General features: G+C 34.5%; 1 protein-coding gene across 1 annotated transcript in view; it reads right to left on the bottom strand.

The window, feature by feature from the left end:
- Positions 1–27,914, bottom strand: part of PTPRQ (protein tyrosine phosphatase receptor type Q) — a 121,558-nt gene that overhangs the window by 91,521 nt on the left and 2,123 nt on the right. Inside the window, exons 2-22 of the mRNA XM_085221943.1 lie at positions 27,251–27,388; positions 26,534–26,669; positions 25,323–25,577; positions 23,253–23,470; positions 22,135–22,321; positions 21,716–22,000; positions 20,686–20,970; positions 19,714–19,983; positions 18,283–18,543; positions 16,797–16,927; positions 16,502–16,631; positions 14,583–14,733; positions 14,169–14,275; positions 13,614–13,711; positions 11,099–11,261; positions 9,559–9,819; positions 6,743–6,903; positions 5,681–5,792; positions 4,630–4,856; positions 1,835–1,904; positions 150–349 (exon numbers count right to left, since the gene is read on the bottom strand). Coding sequence (XP_085078069.1) covers positions 150–349; positions 1,835–1,904; positions 4,630–4,856; positions 5,681–5,792; positions 6,743–6,903; positions 9,559–9,819; positions 11,099–11,261; positions 13,614–13,711; positions 14,169–14,275; positions 14,583–14,733; positions 16,502–16,631; positions 16,797–16,927; positions 18,283–18,543; positions 19,714–19,983; positions 20,686–20,970; positions 21,716–22,000; positions 22,135–22,321; positions 23,253–23,470; positions 25,323–25,577; positions 26,534–26,669; positions 27,251–27,388 — 3,846 coding nt within the window. The remainder of the gene's footprint in view (positions 1–149; positions 350–1,834; positions 1,905–4,629; positions 4,857–5,680; positions 5,793–6,742; positions 6,904–9,558; positions 9,820–11,098; positions 11,262–13,613; positions 13,712–14,168; positions 14,276–14,582; positions 14,734–16,501; positions 16,632–16,796; positions 16,928–18,282; positions 18,544–19,713; positions 19,984–20,685; positions 20,971–21,715; positions 22,001–22,134; positions 22,322–23,252; positions 23,471–25,322; positions 25,578–26,533; positions 26,670–27,250; positions 27,389–27,914) is intronic.

Below are 27,914 nucleotides of genomic sequence, written 5' to 3'. Positions count from 1 at the left end.
TCTTCACACATTATATCCTTCTTCAGGCCTAAATGTAAACTACTGGGGACTGTTCCAAAAAGCAAGCCTCCAAATGGTCTCAAAATTCAAACTGTATTGTATTTTGTAGCTTCAGTCTATTTCTAATTTAAAAGGTTTATAGCACTTACATTACACTCTGGTAACCTCCCAGACAGAAGGTCCTCTACTTTAACCAAGACATCTTTCACTACAATTCCACTTCTTGCATGTTTCACACTAATCTTGAAACTAGTTATCTTTCCATTTGGTTGTCGAGGGAGAAACCAGATCAGATTTACAGCTGTATAATTTAAGGCTTCAACTGTGAGATTCACTACTTTACCTGGAGCTTGAAAACAAAACAAACAAAAGCAGTGAGACGTACTTTTCTTCTCATTAAATATGTATTTCAGAATCAAATCTACCATGATCTAAAATGATTTTCATTATAATTTAGTACTACAGTACCCAAAGAACCTATCACGTTTCAAATATTTCTGCTCTCCTGTATTCAGTGATCTTAAATGGAAAATAACCATTTTAGTTAGACCTGTTCAAAAAAGCCCTCTGTATGTTGAAAACCGTACTGTCCACACAACTATCCACTCTAGTTAACTTTTTCTAGATAACTTTACTATTTTAAATTGAACTTCATTTTGATCAAGTTGTTGGCATCTCTTTAATCATCACAGCAAAAGCTTAAAAAAAGAAAAACAGGATCAGGGTGACTTACAACTCCCACCTCCAATTTCAACAGGTCTTCCAACTACATTAATAATAAGGGTTTTACCTTTAATACAGTATGAACAGAAAGTATCAAAAAGTAAAAAGCTGAAGTTCTCATATAGAAAAATGCTAGTCCTCTGTCAACTATGAGTTAATAAAGCCCATTGAAGTCTGGTTTTCTGTGATTGTTACAAAATAGTGAAGAATAATGATTTGCATAGCTCCTCCAAGTTAGTTAGCTACACCTTCTCATATTTGGTTTTATAATTCATTGTTATCTCAGAAATCTCATGGAGAATGTCTTCCTGCCTTTAACTGACATTATGTTTGACATCACAGTTTGTACTGCTACAGAAATCAGCCTGGAGTCTCACACACACAGGGACAATCACCACAATGGCAGCACAAATTCTATATTTCAATTAGACTCGTACACCTCAACAGAACAGGCCTGGTGCCAGCACTTCAGTCAAGGTTCAACTGTTCCTGAAGTGCTTGGAAAAGCAAGGCTAAAAATAGTAAATTTGTAAAAATTATGGAAATATAGCCTAAAAATGTATTTCTTTTTCATTTTCAAATTCATCAAGTCATATTTTCATATCAGTTGTGCCTTTTTTCACCCCTTTTTCTTTATATTTAAGAATAAAAACTTAGTAAAACATATTCTCCACTGGGCTTTTTAGAGAAGGTACTTTGACTTAGGCAATGAACAAACACAGCCTGAAACAAGGAGGCAATTCAAGAACTGATCCTAGTACTTCCAGTCTCCTAGTACTGCTGCAGGCACTAGCTGATGGGTGTGATTCATAGATAGTTCTGCTCTCCTCTGACACTACTTTTTTGAAGCAGCCTACCTAGAAACTTGTATTGAAAAACACCAAGAGAAACAGAGTTTTCATATGAGAACCTCCACATGTGCACACGTTACATCCTGTTACTAGCAAATAGGACAAAGAGCACCATTTTCCACTGAGTGAGAAAATACAGAAAGAATCGGGATTTTCTTCTAAATGTATCATAACTTGTACAAATACAAAATATGAAGCATCAGAGATGCTGTATTTGAGCAAATTAGGGCAGCTTTAATAAGCGGGTTCGTTAAAATTACCACTTTCTGCAGTCTGGAAAAGAAAAGGAGCACTAAATACTCCAACACCAGCACTGTTCTCAGCAGCAACCTAAAGAAAAAATAAATCAAATTAGAGAACCTATAGGATGTACAGGAAGTGTGAATATCTTAAGGAGAAGCACAGATTCTCCTACCAGCTTTTAAATCATAAACGTACAAATGAACAAAACAGATATGGTAGAAAGAATCCAGAAAACTGAGTAATACATTGAAAGTCTTCCAATTTGAGATTCGCAGTTTTAAAAAAAAGTCCAGGGTAATATGACAAAAGTATACAAACTTTTGCATAGTGGAGGTGTCAATTATACATATTGCTTGGCTTTGAAGATAAAATAAATGTTTGTTAAATGCGCCATTAGCTCCTAGACATCTCTAATGCCACAGGGTGACATTATAGCAAAAAGTTTGGAAGCAAGTTAAAAAAAAAAAACAAAAAAAAACCACAAAAGTTACTTTATGGATAACAAAAGTTCACACAGTTCAAGTAGTTGTAATTCAAATTTGGAAGGAGTATTAATGCTTGTGCTTTGAAGTACAGAGTTGATACTAATTATTTGAAGTTTAGGAAAAATATTACTTGTCTGAATATTCTTACAAATTTATCAGTGATCAGGTGCCCAAAATCTTGCAAACATTCAAATATGTAGCAATAGCAAACAATCTCTTTTATTGTTTCTTTACAAATGTTTCCTCATTAGATTTCTAGAAACAAAAATCAAGACTGGGCTGTCAGAAATAGATTGGAATATTCAAAGCTTATAAAATGCTATTTTGAACTGTACTGTTGTGATACGTACCAGAAGAAATTTAACAAGAAACCAGCTAAAAACAATAACAAATTTTCATCCATGCAAAAATGAAGAGCTTTTAAATGACACAACAAACTCCTCCCCAAAAAACCACTCACTGCCTCCTCCCCAAAAAATCCAAGAAATACCGGCAAAGAAATAAATTACACAGGACAAGGAAAATATTTAATGTTTCTTTTTGGCAACATATTTCTATCTCAGTGAGACTGCTAGTGGGTCAGCTAGTGGGGCAGCCCACCAAAGCAGTAGATAGGCTAACAACCCTCCACTTGCCAACAGACTTTAGTCACTCATGCCAAAAGCCATCAGGTCCCTGCTAGCCCAGTATAGCTGGGTCTAAAGTCACTTTCATGAGTCAAATTCAGCTCTATGATCAATGGCTAAAACATCAGTAATGAGAAGAAAATATATATATAAAATATAAAATATATCAGCCTAAGGCAAATACTGCGAAGTAAAACACGATTTTAATGTCCTACAGCTTTCCCAAGGAAGAGCAAAGAAGAGAATTTGCAAAACCTTCAAAAGTTAATCTCACACAAATAAACTGAACTATCTTAATAACTTTATCTATGTGAACAGATTAATGAGCTTAGTCTAAATAATACTCTTTTTTTTTTTTTCTAATAGGAGCTGATTATTTAATTTCTTTTTCAACAGATGATTGCAGGCAGATCAAAGTCTAAACATTTCTGCTTTTTACCAACAAGGTCATCATTGCAAGATTCACAGCAAGCAGTTTCCCCACAGTAGCAAGCCGTAATTAGATTTCTACTTTCTTACATATGCACATCATTATTACAAAGGATTACTGCACAGCTCTACTCCTTGACTGCCAAATCTAATATTTTTCCATGGTATAAATTCACATTACATGGAATGAAACAAACTAAGCATATTATTTCATTTTATTCTTGACACTAAAAAGAAATGCCTATCCAAGGTTCTTGTGAAAGTGGCAGAGAACTTCATGGCAAATGTTGCCAAGAGAACAATAATGCATTTCTGTCCATCTGAAGTTATTTACACTTGAATAGTTCAGAGATGGATCAGGAGTGCCTAATCCAAATTCTGCATATAGAACTCATGAAAATACATGTGCTGATTTTGACAGTAGATACCTCCTGTGAATATCAAAGCAATAAAATCTATGGAAAGGACAATGAATGGTACAATATTTTTTACTTCAAGAAACGATAACAGGTAGAACATTCAGGCATGGGGAAACCAGGCTAAGATGTTTACAGGCCACACAAGAACACAAGGGAAAATAGAAAGACGATTAAGTAAAAAGGAACTTTCTCATCAAGTGTGTAGCTGTGTGTATCTGTATCCTTCTGTTCAGCGAGTGAAGTTGTTGGCACTCCCCCATCACAAGTACATAGTTGGGGTGAGAATGTGTCGTATGCGTGTGTATTTGCAATATAGAAAGAAGCCTACTTTTCAGTTCAGTACTAGGAAAACAGTTATTGATCAGAAAGTGAGCAAGATTTTAGATGACAACAGATGAAAATTCAGGACAGATAATTCATTCTTCAAATAATTAAGTTTAAATTCAAATAAAGAATTACACATGTACATATGTTTTCATAGATTTGGTTGAGGTGATTTAGAAATCTATGTGTAATATCCAAAGTGCACCAGTGATTTGGAAGACAAAATCTCAGTGAAGATGAAGTGTTCAGACATTTTTTAAAATTCTAACCTATGCTCTGTGCTCTCCACCACATATTATATGTCAGTAAGAATATTAATAGAAGAAACTATGTTTTAGAACAACTGTGGTTAGAAATTATTTTAAGTATATTTAAAAGCCACCGAAGTAAATAAATACCTGCTACATGTATTCTGTTATACAGCAGAAGTTATTAACAATATGCATCAGAAATCAGTGCACTTAACATAGTTTCATACAATGCACAACAAGGGAGAGTTCAAACTAAACAGTATTCATAAAGCTTTTACCTTAATTTCGTAAGTTGTTCCAGGGTTAAGATTGGTAAGAAGAACCTCCAGACTATCTGGCTTTGTTGTGACCTGAGTATAAGCTGTTTGCATCCACGGGCAGACCTCTTTATACTTAACAATGTAGGACAGAATTCTCCCATTTGGATGCTGTGGTGTATTCCATGACAGCAGAATTCCAGCAGAGCCAACTCTTTCACCTGCAAGTAATGCAGGGGGTCCAGGATCTAAAAATAAATAAATAAGCAGTATGTCAAAAACGGTCTTTAATTAAGTTTCCAGATGATGGAGACACCCTCATAGTTACTCTAAAGAACAAAAATCATCTGCAAAAATAAGAAAAACTACAGAAGATCAATGTACTGTTTAATAAGATTTGATTGTTTGTTTGTTTGTTTTCCATTCAGTTGTTTGTTTGTTTCTGGTTACAATACTGTTACAAAAAAAGATTAAATGAAATTTTGAACTTCAGGAACATTCTTTTTTATGAATGCAAAATATGTAACATCATAGCAAACAAAACAGAGCATAATGCCAATTTAATATTTCAGATATTCTAGCATGCTTAACTTCAGTTCCTTTCATTAAATAAAATAAATTACACTCATAAAATATGTTTGATATGGCTATGTTTTTCTGAAGCATCTCAGAAGTCTGCTGTTACATGCATGGGTATTACTATACGACACTAAAAAATTTTCAGAAGTTTATCAGTTGCTTTCCTTTGTGGTTTTTAGGGTTGTTTCTGATTGCTTTTTTTTTTCTCTCTCTCTTTGTAAAATTTTAAATAGCCAAGCTAATGGATGAATACAATCACTATTCACAATGAGGGTTTCTTCTGAAATATCTGATAAATTCTCATGCTCTCGTATAACAACTCTGATTCAGTATATTATTATTATTTTTTACATTTAAAGAAGATTAAAAATTCTGATGACTGTTAAAAAATAATTATCATTTTGCCTGTATTACTACTTATAATAGTAAATACAAAAAAGAAATCATTGTTAAAAAAAAAGAAATAAAACATAAGCAGTCATTTTTAACTTACTTGTGACATTTGTAGTCACTGTTCTACTGGCAGGTGAGCTGTATGTGGAAGAAGAAACTGTAGAAACTGTAATGTTGTATGTTGTTCCAGGTGTAGTGTTATAAAAGTCAGCCTAAAATATGACATCGGATTGTTAGCAAGAATCATGAAAATGAATATCCCATCCCCCATAACTCAACAATAAGAACAACAATAGAAGCCCTAACCCTGAAATTTTAAGCACTGCATTACTGAGAGTAATTACCAAAAAGGCTGGTAATGAGTTTTTAGAAATACAGCAGCATCTGCAGCAGTAAGAAGAGCATTTCATACTTGCTAGCTACAGCACTGCATTTTGCCTTATTTAGCTACCCTCCATACTATTCATTTTATCACAGAATCACCTATCAGTGTATCTATACAGGTGTTTCTGCAACATCCTCATTATTCAAGCACATATTTAGCATTATAAAATCACCTCTTGAAAGAATAAACACAAAACTTGTCTTGAAAAGCTTCCAACTTTCTGATGGTTAAGTAAGCCCATCATTTGAAATAAGCATAATTAAAAACTTTTAAACAGTCATTAATACAAAATACCTGTATCTGTGTAGTTCCAATAAAAAACAAAAGCAAACCAACCAGAACAGCCATTACTTCTGTTAATATTCTTATATTTTCCAGACTGTAGAATCAAAAAGTCCCTCTATTTCTTTTTGATGCCTCAGCAGCGAAATGTTGCCTGCATTAATGATTTAAGCACGGATCTTCCTGGCAAGTACACAATTAATGAGTCTGTATTACTCAACAGCTCTGCCCTTCCTTTGTTAAACTATTCATGAACCCTTGGATGACTGGCTGTATCCTCGGAGCAGGCTTGAAAAAAAAAAAAAAAAAAGAGAGATTCGCTAACTGTTTTAAGGTACCAAACTCTGGATGCTGAAATGTGCTTTCAATAATTTTATATTAATACTTTTCTGGTCACATCTGCATTAAATAGCTAAGGAAGCAACCTTGCATTCTTCATCAGTACACGGCACAAGGAAAAGCTGGCTGTGCAAGTCCTGTAATAAAAACACATACTTGATACTCTCTAACTCCAAGATCTAAGATAACAACAGATCCATGGTCAGGAATAAGATCCACACGAAATCTGTCTACGTGTCCATATGGTAGTCTCCAATACAGGGAAAAAGAATTTGATGAAACATTGAAGAATTTAAGTCCTTCTGGTTTTGCAGGTTCTAAAAGAGAAATGTGAAATATGAGATGTTAAACTAAATACATCCTTGACAAATATTTAAGTAGTTACAACTGACTATAAAAGCACCCATGAACAGCTTACTCCAAGAAGGATAATTGCTAATTAGCCCATATAAAACAGCATTTTACAATACAGTTGCTGCACTACTTCTGAGATATGGTTGATAATCTCTGAACTATGCTGTGTAGATATTGTGGAGATATACTCAGATATCTCAGTCCACTGTTTGGTTAAGCAAGAATCTCAGCACAGTCTCAGTGCTTCTGCTGTACTCAACCTTAAAGTTAGCGCTACTGCTGTATCAAGTAATGCTACTAGATTTTCTGTTCTGTTGCTTGTTACAAAATAGTTAATTCTTTTTAAATACTTTTCATACATCTGAAATCCTAGTAATTCCAGGAAATCTAGTTAAGTCTCCAAATTTTTTATTTTTGATTCCTTTTATTAAAGCCATGTTTTCACATGTTCCTGAAATGTCATCTCACTTTCTTATTTTTCTGCCCTTTAAGGCACTTTTAAATCTGTACCATTCATTCAAGTCCTACCAATGAATCATACTATAGCTTCATCAGTAGCTCATTAAAACATTTCGTATCTTTAATATTGTATTATTGATCCACATGTACATAGCCAAAGTACAGATCGCTAACAGCAGTTCCTGTGCATACCTGACACAGCAAGCCCCATCAGAGATGCTCTTTGTCACATGCCAGATATGCCACTACCTTGCCACTACTCTGTCCTCTGACTCCCTTACTAACTTGTTTCTTCAGAATTCGAACCAAGTCTTCTTTGCTGTTTATATACTAATAATGTCCTTTTCAGTCTAAATATCACATCACTTTTACTCTGAAAGAGCTCCACTCATTTTTATTTACTATAAATCTATTTAGATTATGTATCCTTCCTGAACTTTTTTCCCTGCAGTTTCAAACAGATCACTACAGCTCTGCCACCAAATATTCTACCTGAAATATTATGCATCCAAATGTTAACACCAGGTTTTTATACTCAGTTTTTATTTCTTGCATATATGATTGTTTCTTTTTATTACTTTTAATTTATTTTAATACTAACAGGGAAAAAAAATCAATGCAGAGAATTGCAAGTGTAACTGAGAGCACAACTTCTTCCTTTCATTACACTTATTTAAATTCTAAGTCCTAATGTTACCATTAGTACCACTATTTCCAAACGCTATGCTTGTAAAGGTCTTTTATACAAACCCATGATTAAACTGTGAGTTATCGTAGTATTTAATGCCCTCTGCCTCAGTCGCATTATTTCTGAATCAGCAGCAGAAGACAGCCTAGAAGAGTCCTCATGGAAAGAGAAATGTATGCCATAAAGCTAATAATAGTCCTACTATTACCCTGTGATTGAGAACTACCTCTTCCACTGACGCTGAAAAAAAGTTTCACTTCTATCCTCTTGCAGTTTTAACCATGCCACCAATGCAGTTCACTTGAGCCTCATAGCACCTGCTCTTCTTCTGTACTCCTATTTCATGTACGTGTTAACATTCACTTCTTACCAGCAGTGGCCAGTATACTCGTGTAAAGTATATAGCCAGCGTATCTGTGTGAAGCATAAAACAATTCCTGTGCATTTCTCTGACATAATTCACTGCAGTTGAGAAGACACATCACGGAGCCCAATGTGCAAAATACAACATGATAATTTTTCCCCAAAATTAACCATTATAAACCATAAAGCTCAGCATTGTGATGTAATCTCAACACATTTAAGCAAAAGCAATCACAAATGGATCAACCGAACTGACTTAAATCTTCTCTGAATTAGAAAAAATATTAGTAATGATTGAGTATTACAGTATTGTGGTCACGGATCAACTTATAAAAGATGTGCAAGATTTTTCTTCATAGTTTTTCTCTCAAGACAACTACTTCAAAGTAAATGTAAGGATTTCCACCTCTATGTCATTGCATTTTAAAGACTTCAAACTCTTGCTTCAAACCCCCTGACTACAGCTGAAGCGCAAGATCCCAAAAGCACACATGCAAATGTCATTACGTGTCTCATGACATGTCATGAGAACCTTCAAAACTTCTCAGGTCTCTCTCATACACTCTGTCATTGCCACAAGTATAACTTTTAAAAGTGGTATAGGAAAGTAGTAATAGAAATTGGTTAAGGTAGTTCTGGAGCGTCTTTTTAACTTTTAAATTTCAAATGTATTTTACATTATTACATTACATTAAACTGCAGGCAAATATCAAGATTGAGTTCTTACCCCGTAAAGTTTTAATAACAAATCACAGAAACAGTCTTCAAATGGAACATTTTACATTCTAAAGCCTTAACTCTGCAAACATTTAAAGTTAAGTTCAGATAGTGCATAACTCTTTGCAGGATTAAGACCTGCAGAATAACGAAGACACTAATCATGGTCAAAAGACATGCTACACAAATAAATAATATTATTTCTGGTAGTGAATCACTAGATGTAAGTTGCATACATTACAGATAATGCAGGTCCACAGCCACAGCAAACTGTTACATGTAACCTCTCTTGAAATTCTCATGTTATTCAACCAGTGATACGCACAAGGCTAAATGGTAATTGAGAGCTAATATTTGCCAGCAAGTAGAAAAAATAGAAAACCATACAGACCTGCTACAATTTCAATGAAAGCAGGAGCTCCTTCAATATTGCCTTTCAGTCTTCGCAATGTGAAATTATAAATACCCCCAGCAGTCAGATTTGTAATACTGAAGTTAGATACTGCTCCTGGAATCATAAACTTGCTTATAAAGGTGCTGTTTGACAAAGATGCTTTGTAAGATGTGAAGTTAGTCTTGGTTGGATTCCATATTACAGTTGCAGAGGAAGTATTTACCATTTTCAATGCCAAATTGCAGATCCCAGCTGGTTCTATAGTAAAGTTATTCAGATTAATAAAGACAATTTTAATACATATTTCTTGTAACAAATGTAACAAAAATATCAGCTTTTGAAATTAAATGCTTTTTATTTAAATGATTTTTGGGTTCACAGATTAATGAAATATTAATGCACATTTTAGAAGTATGTTTGTACGGATATCTGATAAGCAGTTCCATCATATTACCCAGAATAAAACTTGACAGTGTCGCTCTACTGTGCACTATGTAATTTACGGAACACAATTCCAGACTTATCTAATCTTCTACTATAACAATAGCATTGAGCAATGAGAATTAGAGTGAAAAGGAAGTCTTTGTGGTGATTTTATTCAATTAAACATTTTCTAAAATGCTTCATAAGACATACGACTTCAGAAAATTGTTCATTTTAGAAAGGAAAACAAAAAGTGCATAGTCACAGTGATGAACTCTTTATTCTTCTTGATTATGTCCAGAATTCTAAAAATGTAGATATTTATTCATAAATAACATCTCCCTTAATATGCAATGCACACTTTCTGTTAGAAAATTAACGTTTGCAGTCCTCCAAAAAAAAAAGAATGTTGTGATTACTTGTAAATTTCTTTAATTAAAAAAAAAAAAAAGCATAATTTCACTAAAGGCTGCATTATTCAATATGAAAAGAATCCTAAAGTCTTGTCATTAAAATTGTGAGAGTAATTTCTCCATATTCTGGTCATATACTGCACTTGTGCCCAGCAGTCATGAAAATATTTGCCTGAAAAGGAGTACTTTCAGGACCAAGAAGATAATTATTCTCTTTTATTTTCCACTGACAAAATTCTGAAGATCTAGTTCATTTTTTTCAGAGATTCACTCATCTTTGTAAAACTAACTGCAGAGCCTTCCTTCATTAAGGAATTACAGTCCTAACAAGCCACAGAAAACCCTTCAAAGGGGGAAGGTCTAAGATATACACATATATAAAACCAAGAGCTGATTTATATTTTGATTACACTATCTATCTACTCTATCAACTTTGTCTGGCTTGTGTTGGAGCTGGAAGAATTTTGATAGTCCAGTTCTTTATTCAACTGAGTAGCTACAACTCTGTTTAGACTGCTCGACTTCATCAAGGATTCTGTTTAAGCAACTATGACAAGTGGAAGCAAAATTTCCCCCCTAAAGTTAAACTTCATTTTAAACACTGTGATCCTTTTGCACGACCTGCGTGCAATGATTTGAATGCCTCTGTATCCATATTTACTTTTATTCAAAAGTACACAAATGACAAGCTGCTTCCTTACTTGTGATGACATTTTTCTTCACAGCCACAGAGGAATCCCAGCCTTTAATTGTCCTTAACTGAAATGTATATTCCATCCCAGGGGCCAGATTTTTCACTACAGCTCTGCTATCATAGACAGTTCTGGTAAATGGCTTCTCATTATTCATTAGACAATATGAAAGCTACAGAAAAAGAATAATTACTTAAATCCAATATGATTAAGTTTATGTTATTCTACTTACATATTTATACTTACTTATAATATTTTATCAGAAATTATATATTATGTATCAACTATATTATAAAAGGAGTTACAAGTAAAAATATATATTATTAAACTGATGTGTTAATAGAATAATATAATAACAGTTGATAGTTTCTCATGCCATATGTTATTTCACTTCATAAAATCTATGTTCAAAGATTCTACCTACCTGTTTATATACAAATATTTACAATATTCCCCACATTTTAGAGACAAAATAAGGAGTAGGGCTGAAGTTTTATGTTCCACAAGGCTGATCCACTACTTACTCTAATATTTCTTAATAGTGGTGCAAGCACTTGTAATCTTTTAAAAATAGATGGAGGAGGTGAAGCCTTTACTCTTGGAGGGAAGATAATAGAGTGTACTCTGACTACTCAATCACACAGCTGTACCAATGAGCTGTGCAATTAACTACAAGATAGAAAGAAAGAATGAAAAAAAAGAAAGAGCCCCAAGGAATCAGCCACTCAACTCAGCTCACTAGGATACCTTGAAAACTCACTTCTGAGCCACTGAAGAGAATAAATGTGCTGCAGATACCAGTTTTAATTTGGCCCCTTATTTCCTAGAGGCTGTGAGAATTCCTTTTGACCTCCAAGACAGCTCTTGAGGTGAAGGAATAAATTCCTGTGATAGTCCTTTCTGTGGACACAGAACACTGTTGCGAACTATTTCTCATCTGCACTAGTGAAAACCAAGATGCACAGTGTGTCTGCCCTTCAGAGGAGGGCTCTAGACAAACATTCTCAGCAGGCATATCTGCGTGGATTTCTTGGTAGTGGCAGTACTAATAGACAAAGATGGTTTGCAGCTTTTTACGTCAGTGTGTTCTGTCTGCTCACCAATTATTTCCTCCAGGAGCGGAGGGGTCATATTGGTGATCTGAAAGAATTTTGATTCAGCTGCTGTGGATCTGGGAAGGAACAGTGCAGTTCCCTTAGGCATCTACTGATTGCATCTACTTATTGTACTGACACAAGACCTTTTAATACATACTAAATCTTGGAAACTGTCATCAATTCATTAGAATTACAGCACCGCAAAATGCTAGAAGAAAAGCTATAGATTAAAAATTTACATCTAGCATAAACAAGTTAGGAAAGTTTCTTTTGTGTACTCTTTTTTTGTGTATATTCCATAGAAAGTTGGTGAGCTGGGACAATTAATTTTAAATGATTAGTAAAATGATCCCTTTTATGCAGGTGCACTTCACTAAGCAACCAGTCTACTGAAGCCTTTCCTATTAAAGATTTATAGACAACCTCATTTATTCTGATAAAGCACTGTCTAATGCGGCTGCTTACTGTATGAGATACCAATACCAAGCAATAGTACAGTGCCATAAAGATCAGTATTACAGATGACAATTATTTTCCACGGATGATAAAAATAACCTGACCACATACAAAAGTGTATCAGAGCTGCTTGAGAACATGAACGAGAGAATCAAATTAAATTTCTAAATTCATAAAAATACTCCAAACTACATTCAGCAAATGGTGCTGGGGTAGGTTAACTGTCTGGCTTCATTCATTCAGATCAGTGCAGCTGTACGCTAATGAAGAGAGAAGAACTGCTACGAAACAACGCTTAACAATACTCAGACTTCAGTGGTGTGGGGAGAAGAACTGGACACTTTAATATTGGAGCATAAACTACGTAAAACAATTAGAGCAAGGTACTTTGTTTCATGGTTTTTCTACGTAATGAAGAATATCCTAGCCAGTAAGTTACGGTACGGGATGGCACCTTGAAATCATCATGAATTCAAATGACAAGTTTAGTAGTAAACTGTTTATTACTGAAGAGTTGACTGTATGACCATGTTTTTTACAGTGACTTCCAAAGGCAAAGGATAATCCAAAATAGGCTGCAAAAGACAGGATACAAAAGAGACTGGTTGAATGTCCCAGTGAAACATGATCCAGAAACCGAGTGTTTAGATGTCACAGAGAATTGTTTCTGACCAGAGAACTGGAAGAAAAGAACTCTATGTTTAAGCTAAGTGTTGCAAAGGATATGCTTCAAAATGCTAATGATGACAAGCTAGTCTGTAATAGTAACCACAAAATATTAGAATCTGACCATCTCTAGAATCAATATTTCTCTCCCATAATTACATGGTTTATAAAGACAAATAATTATTGTTGTAGATATGTGTTATTATACATATATTTGTATGTATGTATCTTATTATAAATGCAGGATGATAATTTCATTGAGAAATTTAAAAGATTACATTGTTTTCTTCCCATTCTTATCTCACCTGAAACTTATCAAATCCTCCTCTTGGTAGTTTCCAAGACAAATATACTGCATTTTCTTCCTGCCCAAGCACCTGCAAGTCTGATGGTGGATCAGGACCTGAGGTAAGGGTACGAGAAGATGCGAAATTTAATAGCAAAATATTTTATACTGAATTGAAGGAAATACTGCTGTAATTCATTACTTTATAGTTCAGCGTAGTTACAGATTTCATATCATACTGAAGAGAAATACGAAAAACTCAATTTATCTCCATGTATTAACAACAGAATAAGAAGTACAAGCAGTGTTTGTAGATTTTTGTAGAAACATTCCATCATCCTAACAGCATGCTGATTCAATTATCAACATAATTCCATTAACTTCGTAGGAAATTTATTTGTATTGAAAAATCTTTATTTGATAACTTTTAAGAATGTTTAACTTGAAAAGAAAGACACATATACATTAATCTAGTCACTTATTTAATTGATTTAAATAAATTCATGCATTGATTTAATAAAAATTATGTTTTTTAGAGAAAACGTTAAAACATAAAAATGAATTGTGAACCTACAGGTGTTAATCTTGAGAACGGTGGGGTGACTTCTTTTCAGTCCACTGGTTGTCACAATACTAATCAAGAAATCAGTGCCTGGCAGAAGACTCTCAAGTTTGTACATTCTACAAACATCAAGGAGATTGTTTTCTTTAGGATTTTAAAATACATGTATCTTAGTATTTCTAACTATTTACAACATTATGGATATTATTTCTTTATATGATGCAAGAGTGTCACTTATTATAAAACAGAATTCTTAAATGTTCTTTTTTCACACAGGTATAGTAGTGTTTATCAAGTGAAACATCAAATATATCACATTTAAGTAATACCACAGATTACTTATTATACATATAGCATGAAATATCTGCTTTCAGTTCATGTTAGTTATTTTTTAAATAGCTAAACATTAAAATGTAATCCTCATACCTTACACCAGAAGAAAGCATGTTCTCTTTGTTGAAGATCTTGCTTTTTATTGAAAGGACATATCCGTCAAATTTACTTTGGGCTGGTGGCCAGGTAACAGTGATTGATTCAGAGTCTCTGCTATAGTTCAGATACTTAACTGCACTTGGTACTGTGTGACAATAAGAAGCAATATTACTTTTAAAATATATCTTAAACACATTATTCTATGACGGGACTTTTTTCAACCAAATGTGATGAAAACTCCAGGAAAATGGTTATGTCCTTGTTTTTCTCAATGAGAGACAGATAATACCACTGCAGTAATGAGTGTAGGGGCTTTTATTATCCACCAGACTCAAAAGAATTGCTCTGTAATGCTATTTAATGTAGTTTTGACATCATTGATGTGTAGTTCCTCAAACACTTACAATTTCTAAGGAAATGTCAACATACGACCTAACTTGCCTGGCTGAGACCAAAATTCCTGCTAGTAAAATATCTTGTTTTCCATGGCAGCTAAAAGCAGATGTCTACAGAAAACCAGACTTGCATGCACTGATAACCTTCCAGGTTATCTCCTAGTGTGTAGCCCATGGATTTCTTCAGCCAAACCACAATCATAACCCAAAATATCCTGTGGGCAGGAGTTCTGCACCTTATCTACAAATTTAATAAACAACTATTTCCTTTTGCTTGTTCTCTGCTTGCTCTTTTCTGTTTCATTTTAAGTCCTCAGTTCTTGCAAAGAGAATATCCATGCATTTTTTCTTACTTGTTCCATAATTACTTCCCCACAACTTACCCTCTCAGAAAAACTTTTCAGACATCTACCACTGTTTCTATGTCAGCTTTAGTTGATGGTTCCTTGAAAGCAAAATATTATATACCTTTGATCATGCTTGCTGCCAACTGTGAATCTTTTTGTGACCTATACTTATTCACATTAGGAACCTGTTAGAGGAAATTATATAATTTCAGACACAGCAGCCAAAGAGAGGTAAGGCTGCTGCTCTTCATGTCCCCAGGCCAACTAGGCTGAAAATGTATTCCTAGAAGGCAGAGCATTCACATGAACTGGGACAGCACTTATGGCCTCATACTTCTCCCCTGATGCTCCCCCAAACTGATCATCCTAGGAGATACACGGGTGCACTCAAAGCCAGAGCTGGCTCTCAGAGCTGGCTGCTCACCCCCATGCTTGCTCCCAGGCACTTCACCTATGTCCTGGCTTAGCCTGGCCCCCTTGCAGTCAGACATTCACACACACACTCTTACACAAGAACTAAAACAGAACTCTGCTTCTGAGAATCCAATGTCCTAACCTAAAGTAAAGCTAAATTTACTGTAAAAAAACAACAACTGTATTTACTATTGATATAAGAAGCCAATGAAAGAATATCAGAAAACTAATTTATAGAATAGAATCATAGAATCACAAGGTTGGAAACGACCTGTAAGATCATCTAGTCCAACCAGTGGTCTCATTACTACTGCTACCACAAACTAAACCATATCTTAGTTATAAACTATATTTAGTTCTGAACAATTAAAAACTCAGTAAAAAATTGAACAAGTTCAAACTCAGCAGTGAAGCGAAAACAGAAGTTTAAAAAAAAAAGGACTTTATGTTTTCTAGTGCTGGTAACCACTCTGCAAGTACCAGTTGTACACTAGCAGCATAAAACTGCTTGAATCATTATGATGTTAATAACAGGAATTAATTGTTCACCACAACCAAATTCAAGTGCATTTACTTGAAAGGATACAGTTGAAGAATAAAGAAAATAACAGTGAAAGAGAATAAGGAGAAAATAATGAGGATGATTTAATTCATCTTTCTATTTCAAACAAAAATGAAGTTCAAGTAAATGTAGAAGAAAACAAGGTATATAAGAAGAATAAAACAAGTTATGAGTATAGTGACACTGAGGTCTCACCTGTCTCTATTTCCTTTGCAACAAGTACACTATCTCTGAAACCTTCCTTTTCTGATCGAACTGTAAAGCTGTACAGCTTACCAGGAATAAGGTTGGAAAATGTTGCTGTTTCTTGTTTGACTTTCTGGACCTAAAAAGCCAAATAAAGAACTGTTTGCAAAATATGCTTGTTATATTAGTGGCACCTCCACCTATTTTAGTGGGATGCATAGCTTCTAATTTAATCTCTGAATGCTTAATATGAAATTTTACAAAAATAACTGCATTGACTGAACAGTCTTTTCAAAAAGCACACCTTCAAAGCACTTGCGCAGTTTGTACATGTGACTTCATACTGCTGAAAATCTCCTTCTGCACGGTCCCAAGTAATCTGTATTGAAGTGTCTGTCACATTGCCTTCTCGTATATTGAGTGGTGCTGCTAAACCTACAGAAAAACATAAAAACTGTTACTGTTCAGCCCAACAATTTTGTGTCTTCTGTGGAGACATCAAAGAGGATCAATAACAAATTCAAGCAAGCAGTGGGCAAAATCTGATTTCAGGCATTTCAGGAAATAGATTTCAGGAAATAGACAGACATTCTAAAGCAGAAAAAAATGGAGAAAGAGCAGAGATAATACAGGCTGAACATGCTGACACACTTAGGCAGGGAAATCCTTGAGAATAAAGTTAATCCCTCCAATACTACTGCCACTGTGCTCTGAGTTGACCTAAATTTTGTCAGAGAGATCAGCAAAACCGAGTAGACTAGACACAGCAAATGCCCTTTATCCCTAATCAGTATAGCCTTGTATGAGATTACATTACAGAGCATTTCACACTTCTGTCTGCATTTCTCTTACTCCAATCCAGCTCTTTCTGCCTGGAATGTACTAAAAATTACATATTTTCTAAGAAAAAAATAGGTTTGTATGTCTTTTCCAAGGTTCTGGAGACACAACAGGGACAGATCAAAAGTAAGTTTTCTGAAGAACTGTTCCCTTATGAGTGATTAAAACACAAATTTATTAAAACTATATCTTAAGAAAAATCAGCTTTCAAGGTTTTCAGTATTTGAAGAATATTTTTTTTCATCTCTCATGCTCTTCTTTTCTTCCTTGCTTGCTTTTACACCATCTAAGTAGTACTTTTTATAACATTTTCACTCTGAGGAGATAGAGCAGAAATGAGTGTCAAATAAAAATCATAAAACACGTGAAGAAAAACTTATAGAAGTACATTATCATAAAAAATAAAAATTCAAAACACAGAATTTCAGTAGGTATTTCAAACAATTGTTTAAGTCCTTATTAAAATTTCTTTTTGAAAGACCTTACTAAAAGGAGTACCCTTCCCAGAGTATTTCCTAATCTCTTCGTTATCTAATTTATTATCTTTATATTTGGAAACTTCAAGCTATTCTTCCTTGTTTAAAGATGCAGTGGGAGGAATAAACTTGTGAATTTTCAAGACAGAGAAGCAATTCCACTGATGCTGATCACCTTAGCTGAAATAAATAATCAAAATACGTCTTGTTTCCCCACAACAAGTTTAATATAGCCTAAATTCCTGAAATACTTGCCAGATATTTTTTGTCTTGACACAGAAACAGACTTTAAATGTTTAATAATGATAAGGGATAGTTATAGTTTTGTTTGAAGAAGTACTATTTGCTTACACAAATATAACTGGATGATTTGTAAATAGTATGTATTTCTTATTGCACTGAAATAAAACTGAAGTTAGAGGTTAGAAATGAAAGTTTAACATTATGCAATTTTATAGGAATCAAAATACTCACATGTTTTTACACTAGTTATATGGTAAGAGGAGCTCAACATTTCTCTGCTTTTTGTGAAGACACGGAAATCATACTCTGTTCCTGGAGTAAGGTTTTCAACTGTTATTTTGCCATCGCTTTTCAAATTGAATGTTCTGTTAGGTCCGTCATTCATTATAACATATATGCCATCAAATACTCCAGTATCAGGCATGCGAACAAATAATACCACAGCATTACTGTAAAGCACATAAGGAACTACTATTTGAACAGGCTTGGGCTCTAAAAGAAGAAAAAAAAAAAAAAGCCATGTTAGATTAACTGAAAATAATAAAAACCACACAGTAAATCCGAAGCAACTGCTCTGAGACTACACTTGAACGGTGCAGACAGGTACTGTAAGTGAACATATTATTGTTCAGAAAGAACAATCAACCTGATCTTTTTAAGTGTTTATTACTAGAATCCTGAAGTACTTGGCAAAGGATTTAGAACCAAAGCAAGTCAGGCTTCCGCAAGTATCAAGCACAATTGGACCAAGAAGGTAGGTAGAGCAAGAGAAAAAATATACAGATATGTATGTGTGAATATGGAGATAAGCATGGAGAAGGAGGTATGTTTCATGGACTGACATTGTTTTCTTCCCACACAGCTGGCTTTTACAGATGGGACAATCCCATCATCTATTTTGTGAATGAGATATTAAGTGTAATGCTATATAAAATATAAAAAAAATAACACTGCAACCACTTAAAAAAAATGACAAGGCATCATTTAACATATCTATAATCTGACAGATGTTGCTTTTATATATCACATATATATCATGAGTGAGTCCTGGCCATTGTTTTCACTTACACACACACACACACACACACACACACACAAAAAAAAAAAAAAAAAAAAACACCACCATGATACTGTGCCAAAAGCATTTCAACATGTCAGTAAACAAACACTAACAGAAAAGCATCTTTGACCAAAAATTTACAGCTTTTCCCCTTTCAGCTACTGCTACTTCCAACTCAAAATCTTTTCCTGGCGCCCTCTCACCAATAGTCGGGTAATTTCTCTCAATTTCACAGGATGCCTAATTCATCTCTACCCAAGATACTGTTTCAATCACTCCTATAATTTCCTATTTCAAATCAACAATTTGCTCAATTTCTTCAGTCAGAGGGAATGGGATCCTGATCCTCACCATGGTTAAACAACATTCAATAATACCAATGTGTTTCCCAAGACTGATTTCTCTGAAAGTCAACATCATTGGCTTTGCCTTTGCCAACAATAGGAACTGAATCAATGTAATTCGTATTCTAGTTTTGATCCCTGGCTATTAAGCGAGTGTACACGACACGATAGATCTGTTAGTAATTTGTTAGTAATGATAACGAGCGTGATGTTGAGTGTATTATAGTCTGTAATTTCCACTGCTTAACAACGTCTTACTTAAAGTGCATTGAACAGTCTTGAGTTCACTCATATTTCCATTATTCACATTTGCCACTGCTATTTCATAAGTCATTCCAGGAATTAGAAAATCGATCTTAAATTCTTCTGTATTGTTTACTAGAAACTTTTTAGTTTCACCGACGTCTGCACTAGGTTTCACCTGAATGTAGGACTCCTGACTCTCTTGTGACAGTTTCCAGTGAAGGATTACACTCTCTTCTTGCACATCCTCAGGCTGAATAAAAACAGCTGTAGGTGGACTGACAGCTTTATCAAAGAAAAAGAATTTCAGTATAAAACCACAGCTCAAACATACCATCCCTTAAGAAACTCTTCCCAAAAATAGTTTGCTTCATTCTTACTTCTAGATATTTTATTATTTTAAATCTATTACTTCTGTATTTATTAAACAGCTTGTAGACAGTTTTTAGACACTTACATGTTACAGGCAGATTCTTCCACTTTTTCTCATAAAAAAAATAGTGCCTGATTTTACAAGCATATTCTGTTCCATTGAATATATACAGACACAAAAGACGACGCATTTGAGTCACAGTATCAATGATTCGGAAAAATTTAATCTGTTTTCAGCAACATCATTTGAGACATCATGGAAATGTTTCTAGTTTTTTAAAATTATATTAGTATATGAACCATAAATCAGTATACATCAAATATGATGCCACTGCTTCAGAACATAGTATTATAGCTTAAGTTACCAAGTCATAAAGAAGATAGGTACTGTCATGGTACAGGACAGATACGTTCACTTTTTTGAAAGGTTCTGAAAATTAAAATTATTAAGCAGAAAAAATAGAAAAGAATTGCCCCAATTTTCCCTCAACACATACCAACAAACCTCAACCCGCACATAAGTTTAAAAATATATTTATGCATCCCAATTTCAACTTAAGCTGTCTAGGGGAAAGAATAAAAACCAGCCAACCAAACAGAAAATTGATACATCACCTGTTGTGATTAATATAGGCTTTTCATGGCAACTTAGAGTTCCTTTCTCTGCTACGTTCTGCAAATATAGCTGGTACTGATGATAAGGTTTTATATTTCCTATTACTGTTGATGTCTTGTTTTTTTCAATTGGCAACTGTTCCCACGCATTGGTTTCACCATCCAAAATGTTTATAAGGTAATAATGAAAATGAGCACAGGAGGAATGCTGTGGAGGGTTCCATTTTAAATGTATTTCTGCAGATGAAACATATGTAGTCTCTAACTTCTGGGAGTTCAATGGCCCTATTGAATAAGATTAGAAATAGAAGATAGGGTAAGAGCTTCTGGTGTCTCTTGTAGACTTTTTCTTCTTAAAAACAAAACAAAACAAAACCTTTAAAAAAAAACAACACCTTGAAAAGCTAACAATATGGACTTTAAAATAGTCTTAAATCGAACCAAAGAAAGAAATTTGGACCGTTTGACAATATTGATTTGCAGAGAGATACAGTCACTGTCAAATTTAGGTTTTATGAATTAGACAGCTCTTATGTAGAACTCGGTCTCCTCAGGTATGCCCTTTCTCTCATTACCTCAGACAAATGGTATGAATTGCCTAAGTTGGTTAAAACCTGGTCTTAATGAGATGAATGGCAAAAATCTACAGAATTTCAGAAATTGTTCAATGCAATTTTTTTTTAATCAAGCATTTTAAAACAGCTCATCATGTGTTTCCAACATCTCTTCCAGCAGTTCAGTCACTAGTCCAACCCTACAATTTGTGATTCTGTATTTCTTCAACAATCACCTCCCTCACCCTGCTGGCCACCTCTCTTCAGATGCAGCTCAAGATAAGCACTTGAGTACAAAAGCAAAATAAAGATTTTGGAACCCACTTTACAAGTAGGTGAATCCTAGGTTCTGAATTCACATTCAGATTTATTTCTAATTTCAGAGACTAATTATCAATACAAATAATAACATAACCAAACAATACAAAAAGTGTATGATTTTGTGGCTATTACTGCTATTCGTTTTTGTAACTTACTTGTTTCTACCTTCAGAATTGGACTTAAGATGGCCTGTGCCCCTTCAGGGTTCCTTGCCACTAGTAAAAACCTATAGCAAAGACCAGGACACAATTGCACAATTTTCGCTTGAGTTGTATTCACAGGCAAGCTCAGACTGTGTGGTTTCAAATGATCAAAATAGTACTTCATTACGAGTGCAAAGCCTGACTTAAGCCAGATATCCATATAACTCCACATAAATGTAACTTCAGTTGTCTTGATATCAGAAACAGTGAATATGGAGTCTTCTGGTATCTGAGGTACTGAAAAAAATAAAAATAAACATAAAAATAAAAAGCCATTAAATATCATGGACATTTTCTTCATGTTTGTATTTTTGAAGACGAAGGGGTGGGAGTTTAAAATTAATGCAGAAGATTGGAAGAAATATAGTTACATTCATATTCACAAATATATGGTAGTTGTATAAAGCAGAAAAATCCCATGAAGAAGTAGTCTGGACCAGTGGGATCTCTCTGAAGGGCATAGCAGTCTGTTTCATTTGCTGGTAGCATTGACAAAGGTGAGACATTAGCCTTTAGGGAATAATGAGATCCATCTGTCCACAAGAGCCGACCTTCCTCCTACGTTAAAAAAAATGCAGGAAAAACAAACAAACATATGCATGTATTTTTGCATTATGTTAAGTCATTACTAAAAGTTTCTCATAGTGAGCATGTCTTCTGAACATCCAAAATTTACGTATTTTACTTCTAAAATTAATTATATGGGAACATTTTGGATGAAAAATATTCCAGTGCAGAATTCTACCCCTTCCGTTATAATAATATTTTAATAAAAGCCAAGAAGAGTTAAAGAGATTGCTCATTACAGACAATCCTTTAAAAATGACTATTAATCAAATAATTTCTCCAAGTTTTCCCAATGCTTTCATTTACCCAAAATTCCCAAATTCCCAAATCACACAATCCATCACAGTGGTCACAGTGAGTCATTTAGTAACAGGAGAGCTGGCATCAAGAACTCTCCTATCACGGATATGGGGACCAGAAATTTTTTTATATGAAATACCTTCTTCCAGTCCCTTCTTCCACTGGCCTTTTCAGCATCCATACTGAACAGACCTTGCCAGGGCAGTATCTCAGAGCTGCATAGCCAACCCTAGGCTTTGGCATCCAAGTAAGTGATGGACAATGCATAAAACAATTTTTATTTTTATTTTTTTATGGTAAAACAGCACCATCTACAGGCAAAAGGACATTCTCATGATGTACTCGCAAAAAGAAAAAAAAAAAAAAGGGTTATGAATAAATTAGTCTTTATTTTTTCCCCTGCAATGCCATGCTAAATGATTTCAGTATTGCCAAATATTAGAAATAATGATTCCTTTTACAACTGCCAATATATTAATACTAATGCTATTTCTATTGCAACTATTCAAACAAATAGTCAGTTTAGAGCAAAATATTTTTTTATTTTAATGAACTGGGTTCAACACATTACAAATCTCCTTTCTCCATATATGTAAGAGCAAAGAAGATAAAACAGACTGACCTTCAAGTCATTAAGACCTGTCCATAACATGACCATGTGGCTAACTGTCTGGAGATAAGATGAAATAAAACCACGTTCTTCTTCACTCCCTATATTAAGAAGATGAGCCTCTTGTGAAGAATTTTCACAGGTTTCTTGTGCCACCTTCCATGGCTTGCTCTCCTTATCCATTCTATAGCAGCTGCTTTGGAATGCCAGCCACCCTTTGGAGCAGGTGCCTGTAAGTAAACAAGCACAGTATTTTAAACACATTCAGTATCATTTACGGTAGTGTTACAGTTTCAGATTTTTAAAAAAATCCATATATAGTCAGAAGACGACAGCACTTAATCAAAACACGACTCCAAACCACAAAAGAAAATCTTTAATAATGAGACATCCCTTTCTCAAAATCTTGAGTGTCTTTAGAATTCTGACTGAATAAATTAAAAGATGATCAGCTTTAATCAACTAAAGCAACAAAAGAAAACCAATATTGTTTATGCTAATCGCATTCAGAGGGGGGCCACAAAATGGATCCAGGGAAGGGAATACCACCCCTATGAGGACAGTTTGAGAGAGCTGGGGCTGTTCAGCCTGAAGAGAAGGCTCTGGGGAGACCTGATAGAGGCCTTTCAGGCATCTAAAGGGGAGGCTGTAAGAAAAAAGGGAACAGACTCTTTAGCACAGTCTAACCCTAACCCTAAAGTCCAATATAATCTAATCTAGAATCATACCAACAACCACGTTTGGTATAACAGAATCATTTCCAAACTCTGAGGTTGGAAAACGGACCCTTCAGCAGTGTCTGTTGTGACAGGACAAGGGAAAATGGTTTCAAAATAGAAGAGGGGAGATTTAGGCTGGATATAAGGAAGAAGCTTCTTAAAATAAGGGTAATGACACACTGGAATAGTTTGCCCAGAGGTGATGGATACCCCATCCTTGGAGCCATTCAAGGTCAGGCTGGATAGGACTTCGAGCTCCTGATCTAGCTGTAGGTGTCCCTGTTCATTGCAGGGCAGTTGCACTAAATGACCTTTAAGAATCCCTTCCAACTCAAAAGGTTCTATGATTTTATGTTTCTCTGAAAAATATCATTCTTCATTAGTTTCTGGATTGTTTTTTAAATTTTAAAATTTGAAGTTAACAAATCATTAATAAATTTCCAGAGTTTAGGAAAGTGATCATTTCCCTGAATTTAAAACTATATCATCCTCTCTTTTGTGTTCCTAATCTTAAATATTTTTAACTAGCCTGATCAAAGCATTACTGCTTTAAAAGGAGCAAAGTAACACTATCAAGCATCCTCAAAAATATTACTTCTTCAAAGCATTTCTTACAAAACAGCACAGCTAAGTTTGCCACTCAAAAGCGCAATATCCCTGTTGTTTCCAAAACACTTTGAAAAAAAGTCTTCCAAACCCTTGCAAAATTCAGAATTTTCCCTGCTTTTCATTGAAACTATATAACAAACTCAATCCATATACTCAAAAAATTACAATGCCAAACCTTTTGTGTTTAAAGACAAATTTCATCTAATCTAGAATCACAGAATTACCAAGGTTGGAAAAGACCTCTACGATCACCTAGCCCAGTCATTTACCTACCACCAATATTGCCCACTAAACTGTACATATAGCATCTACCTTTCCTTAAACACCTCCAGGGACCAGTGAGTCCACCCTTTCCGTGGGCAACCTCTTCCAATGTCTAACTACTTTTTCTGAGAAAAAAAATTCTTCCTAATATCCATCCTGAACTTTGCCTGGTGCAACTTGAGGCCACTACCTCTAGTCCTATTGGACAAGAATTCACCTGAGTCTATTTTAAACTGCAAAACATATAATTAGTTTAAATATTCACACATTCAAATTCAAATTCTTGCTCCCGGGAAAAAAAAAAAAAAAAAACGAACATTTGTGACATTAACATTCAGTTTCATTTTTTCCAGAAATGAAACAACATACATCTAATAGAAAATTGCATAATGCTATACAGATTCTTTGCAATTTACTCTTAATTTCTTAATTCTTCTAAGCAGGCAGCACTTCCTCGCACTGACTGTGACTACAACAAAGTAATGAATACCTGTTTCAGCTTGAACTTCCAGTGACTGAGACACATTAATAAAGTCAAGATGTAATTGGTCAAATATAAACTCAAACGTATATAAGGTGCCAGGTGTCAAATCATTCCAGACAAAGAATCCACTATTTTTTTGTGTAACCCGAGAAGTATCATTCAGTGAAACTGAAACTGCAAATCCTTTGGTCACTGCACTCAAATTAAAAGATATTGTAGTGGCTGTCGCAAATATTTTGATGTCATTTTCTGAAATTCCACCTAGTAGTGCAAAAAAACAAAAAAAAGATCTTTACCTCAGCAGAATTGTTGACTCAAATCTTTACTGCATCACTGTCATGTCTGTGTAATATCTCTTAAGCAATCATAAATAAAAGTTAAGAGCATAGACTGAGGCATGTTTAAGTACAAAAGCACACACTTTACTAGAATAGTAATTAATAAATGTTGATCAAGAACATTAGCACAAGCAGTTTCCTTTAGACTGCTGAATGTCATCACAGTCAGTGGGTGCTGCAGTGTTTTCTACTTATAACAATTTTTTCCCAATTTTCTGAACACGAGCAAATACAAATCTCTAAAGTGTACTAAGGTAATCCTATTAAACTATTTTAAAGCAATTAATAAAATTAAGATTAGAAAGTCCTTTCAATTCTATTTATTAGCAAGACCTGTGATCATAAACAGATCTATAGATATAAATGATGTGCTTAAGTTCAGTTGCCAGACACACAAATTCTTATACTAAACATTTGCCCCAGTCAGTCACTATAACAAGATCTTTGAGCTGCTCAATAACACTTTATAGAGGGAAAAAAAGGAAACAAAAACATTAAATATTCAATTAGTATATTTAATTTTTATAACTAAGACAAGCAATCAAAACCTTGAGCTGGCATGAAATTCCCAGGCTGTAAAGTAACTTACCTGATGGCTGTCTTTTATAAATTTTTCCCAGAATTACTTCAGCATAACAATGCTTGTAACATTTAGAAATCTCCCAAACATCTACATTAGTCCCCTATTACAGAACTGTTACACTAACCAAACAAGTTATAGTAAAATTACTTCTTCTACTCTTCTTATTTGAAAACATACCTTCACAAAATTTTCTAGATACTTGAATACTCTCGGGATTTCCATTTGTTTCTCTCTAATCTTTTCCTGAACCAGTCTCACTATAATAACACAAAAATATTTAGTGCTACACTACTTACGTGTCTTAAATGACTTTACACTTAGAATTTGTCCATTTTTTAGGGATTCTATTGTAATGTCATAATGCTTATTTTCCTCCAGCAGAACTGTAGTACTGATAGGCTCTTGCTCAACTTCAGAAATGTTTCTTATATTCTGCAATTTAAAAGAATGTTGAAATACAGTGAAAGTAAGAAAATACAATCCATAAATATTCTCTAATGTCTTCAAATGTTCATCTAACACTGCAGTATGTGCAACTTAAGGCCAGTTAACTGCAAAATACTCAAGGCATGTATAGCAAAATCTGTTCTGATCATTCCAGCTATTAACTGTAGCCATATTAAAATCCTCGTAGCTATATTAAAATCCCCATATCTTCGTCAAGTTCCAGGACATCCTGTGCTCAAAAAAAGAACAATGTCCTGCAACAAGTATCTGGAGGTAGTATTTGTATCTCTCCTACAGAAACTGGACTCCTCCTTCCAACCAAAGAACTTTGAAGAACTAACATATTCTAACTTTGAACATATGTCTATCTGTTCTTATTCAATACCACTGGCTTCAAATGGACTCTGAAAGGCATGAATTACAGAATTCAGCATAATTCTTGAAAAGTTTCTCTTTATTTGCTTTTTTACATTAGTATTAAAAAAAAAAAAAAATCAGCTAGTAAAAAAAAAATGCAGTGCAATTTAAATATCCACGCAACTACTTCATGTTTAGATGAAATTTACTTTTTGATTGAACGCATTTGTGAGCTGGTAGGTTACAATATAATATTCTGCATGTTCGCCTTTGGGAAATTCCGTCCACTCCAACAAAACTGCTCTAGAAGGCTTTCTCACTTGGTCACAGACTAGGCACTCTGAGCCCTGTAACAGAAACAGACGTGAATGCAACTTAACAACTTAGCAGAAAAAATATAGTTACTTAATTAAAATCTCTGTTAGGTAAACTTATCAGCTATATTAGTTTTTATATGGAGCAATATTATCAGCCCTACTGTGTGACGCACAGGGTCTTCTTAATTTTTACGAGTTTGGGAGGTACAGGTGCTATTTTTATTCTCTCTTCAGAGGTGGCCAAACCATGTCAGCCCAAGCATGCTCTACTAGAAATAAAGATCTTCACAGATTGTTCTGTAAGTCACGCCTTCTATTTATTTCCATGGAAACTATGACAGCTACAAAGAGCACAACAACACTGTTTGATAGAATTTTTTGTATCTGAGAATTTGCCCTTTTTCAGCACAGTCACTGCCATTAGCTACCTTTGCTTCATCTGCACTTCCATGTCAGATGCCACTGTGTCAGACTGCCCTTCTGCTGTCATCTGTCACACAGCCTCAAAATATAATGGAATATCGGCAGGAAGGTTCACCTTCTGCTGCCATACCAC

Source organism: Meleagris gallopavo, chromosome 1, assembly GCF_905368555.1.
Source record: "Meleagris gallopavo chromosome 1, MGAL_WU_HG_1.1, whole genome shotgun sequence".
NCBI classification, from domain to species: Eukaryota; Metazoa; Chordata; class Aves; order Galliformes; family Phasianidae; genus Meleagris; species Meleagris gallopavo.
The sequence above is the reverse complement of the archived record's forward strand: the minus strand, read 5'-3'. Positions and strand labels throughout refer to the sequence as shown.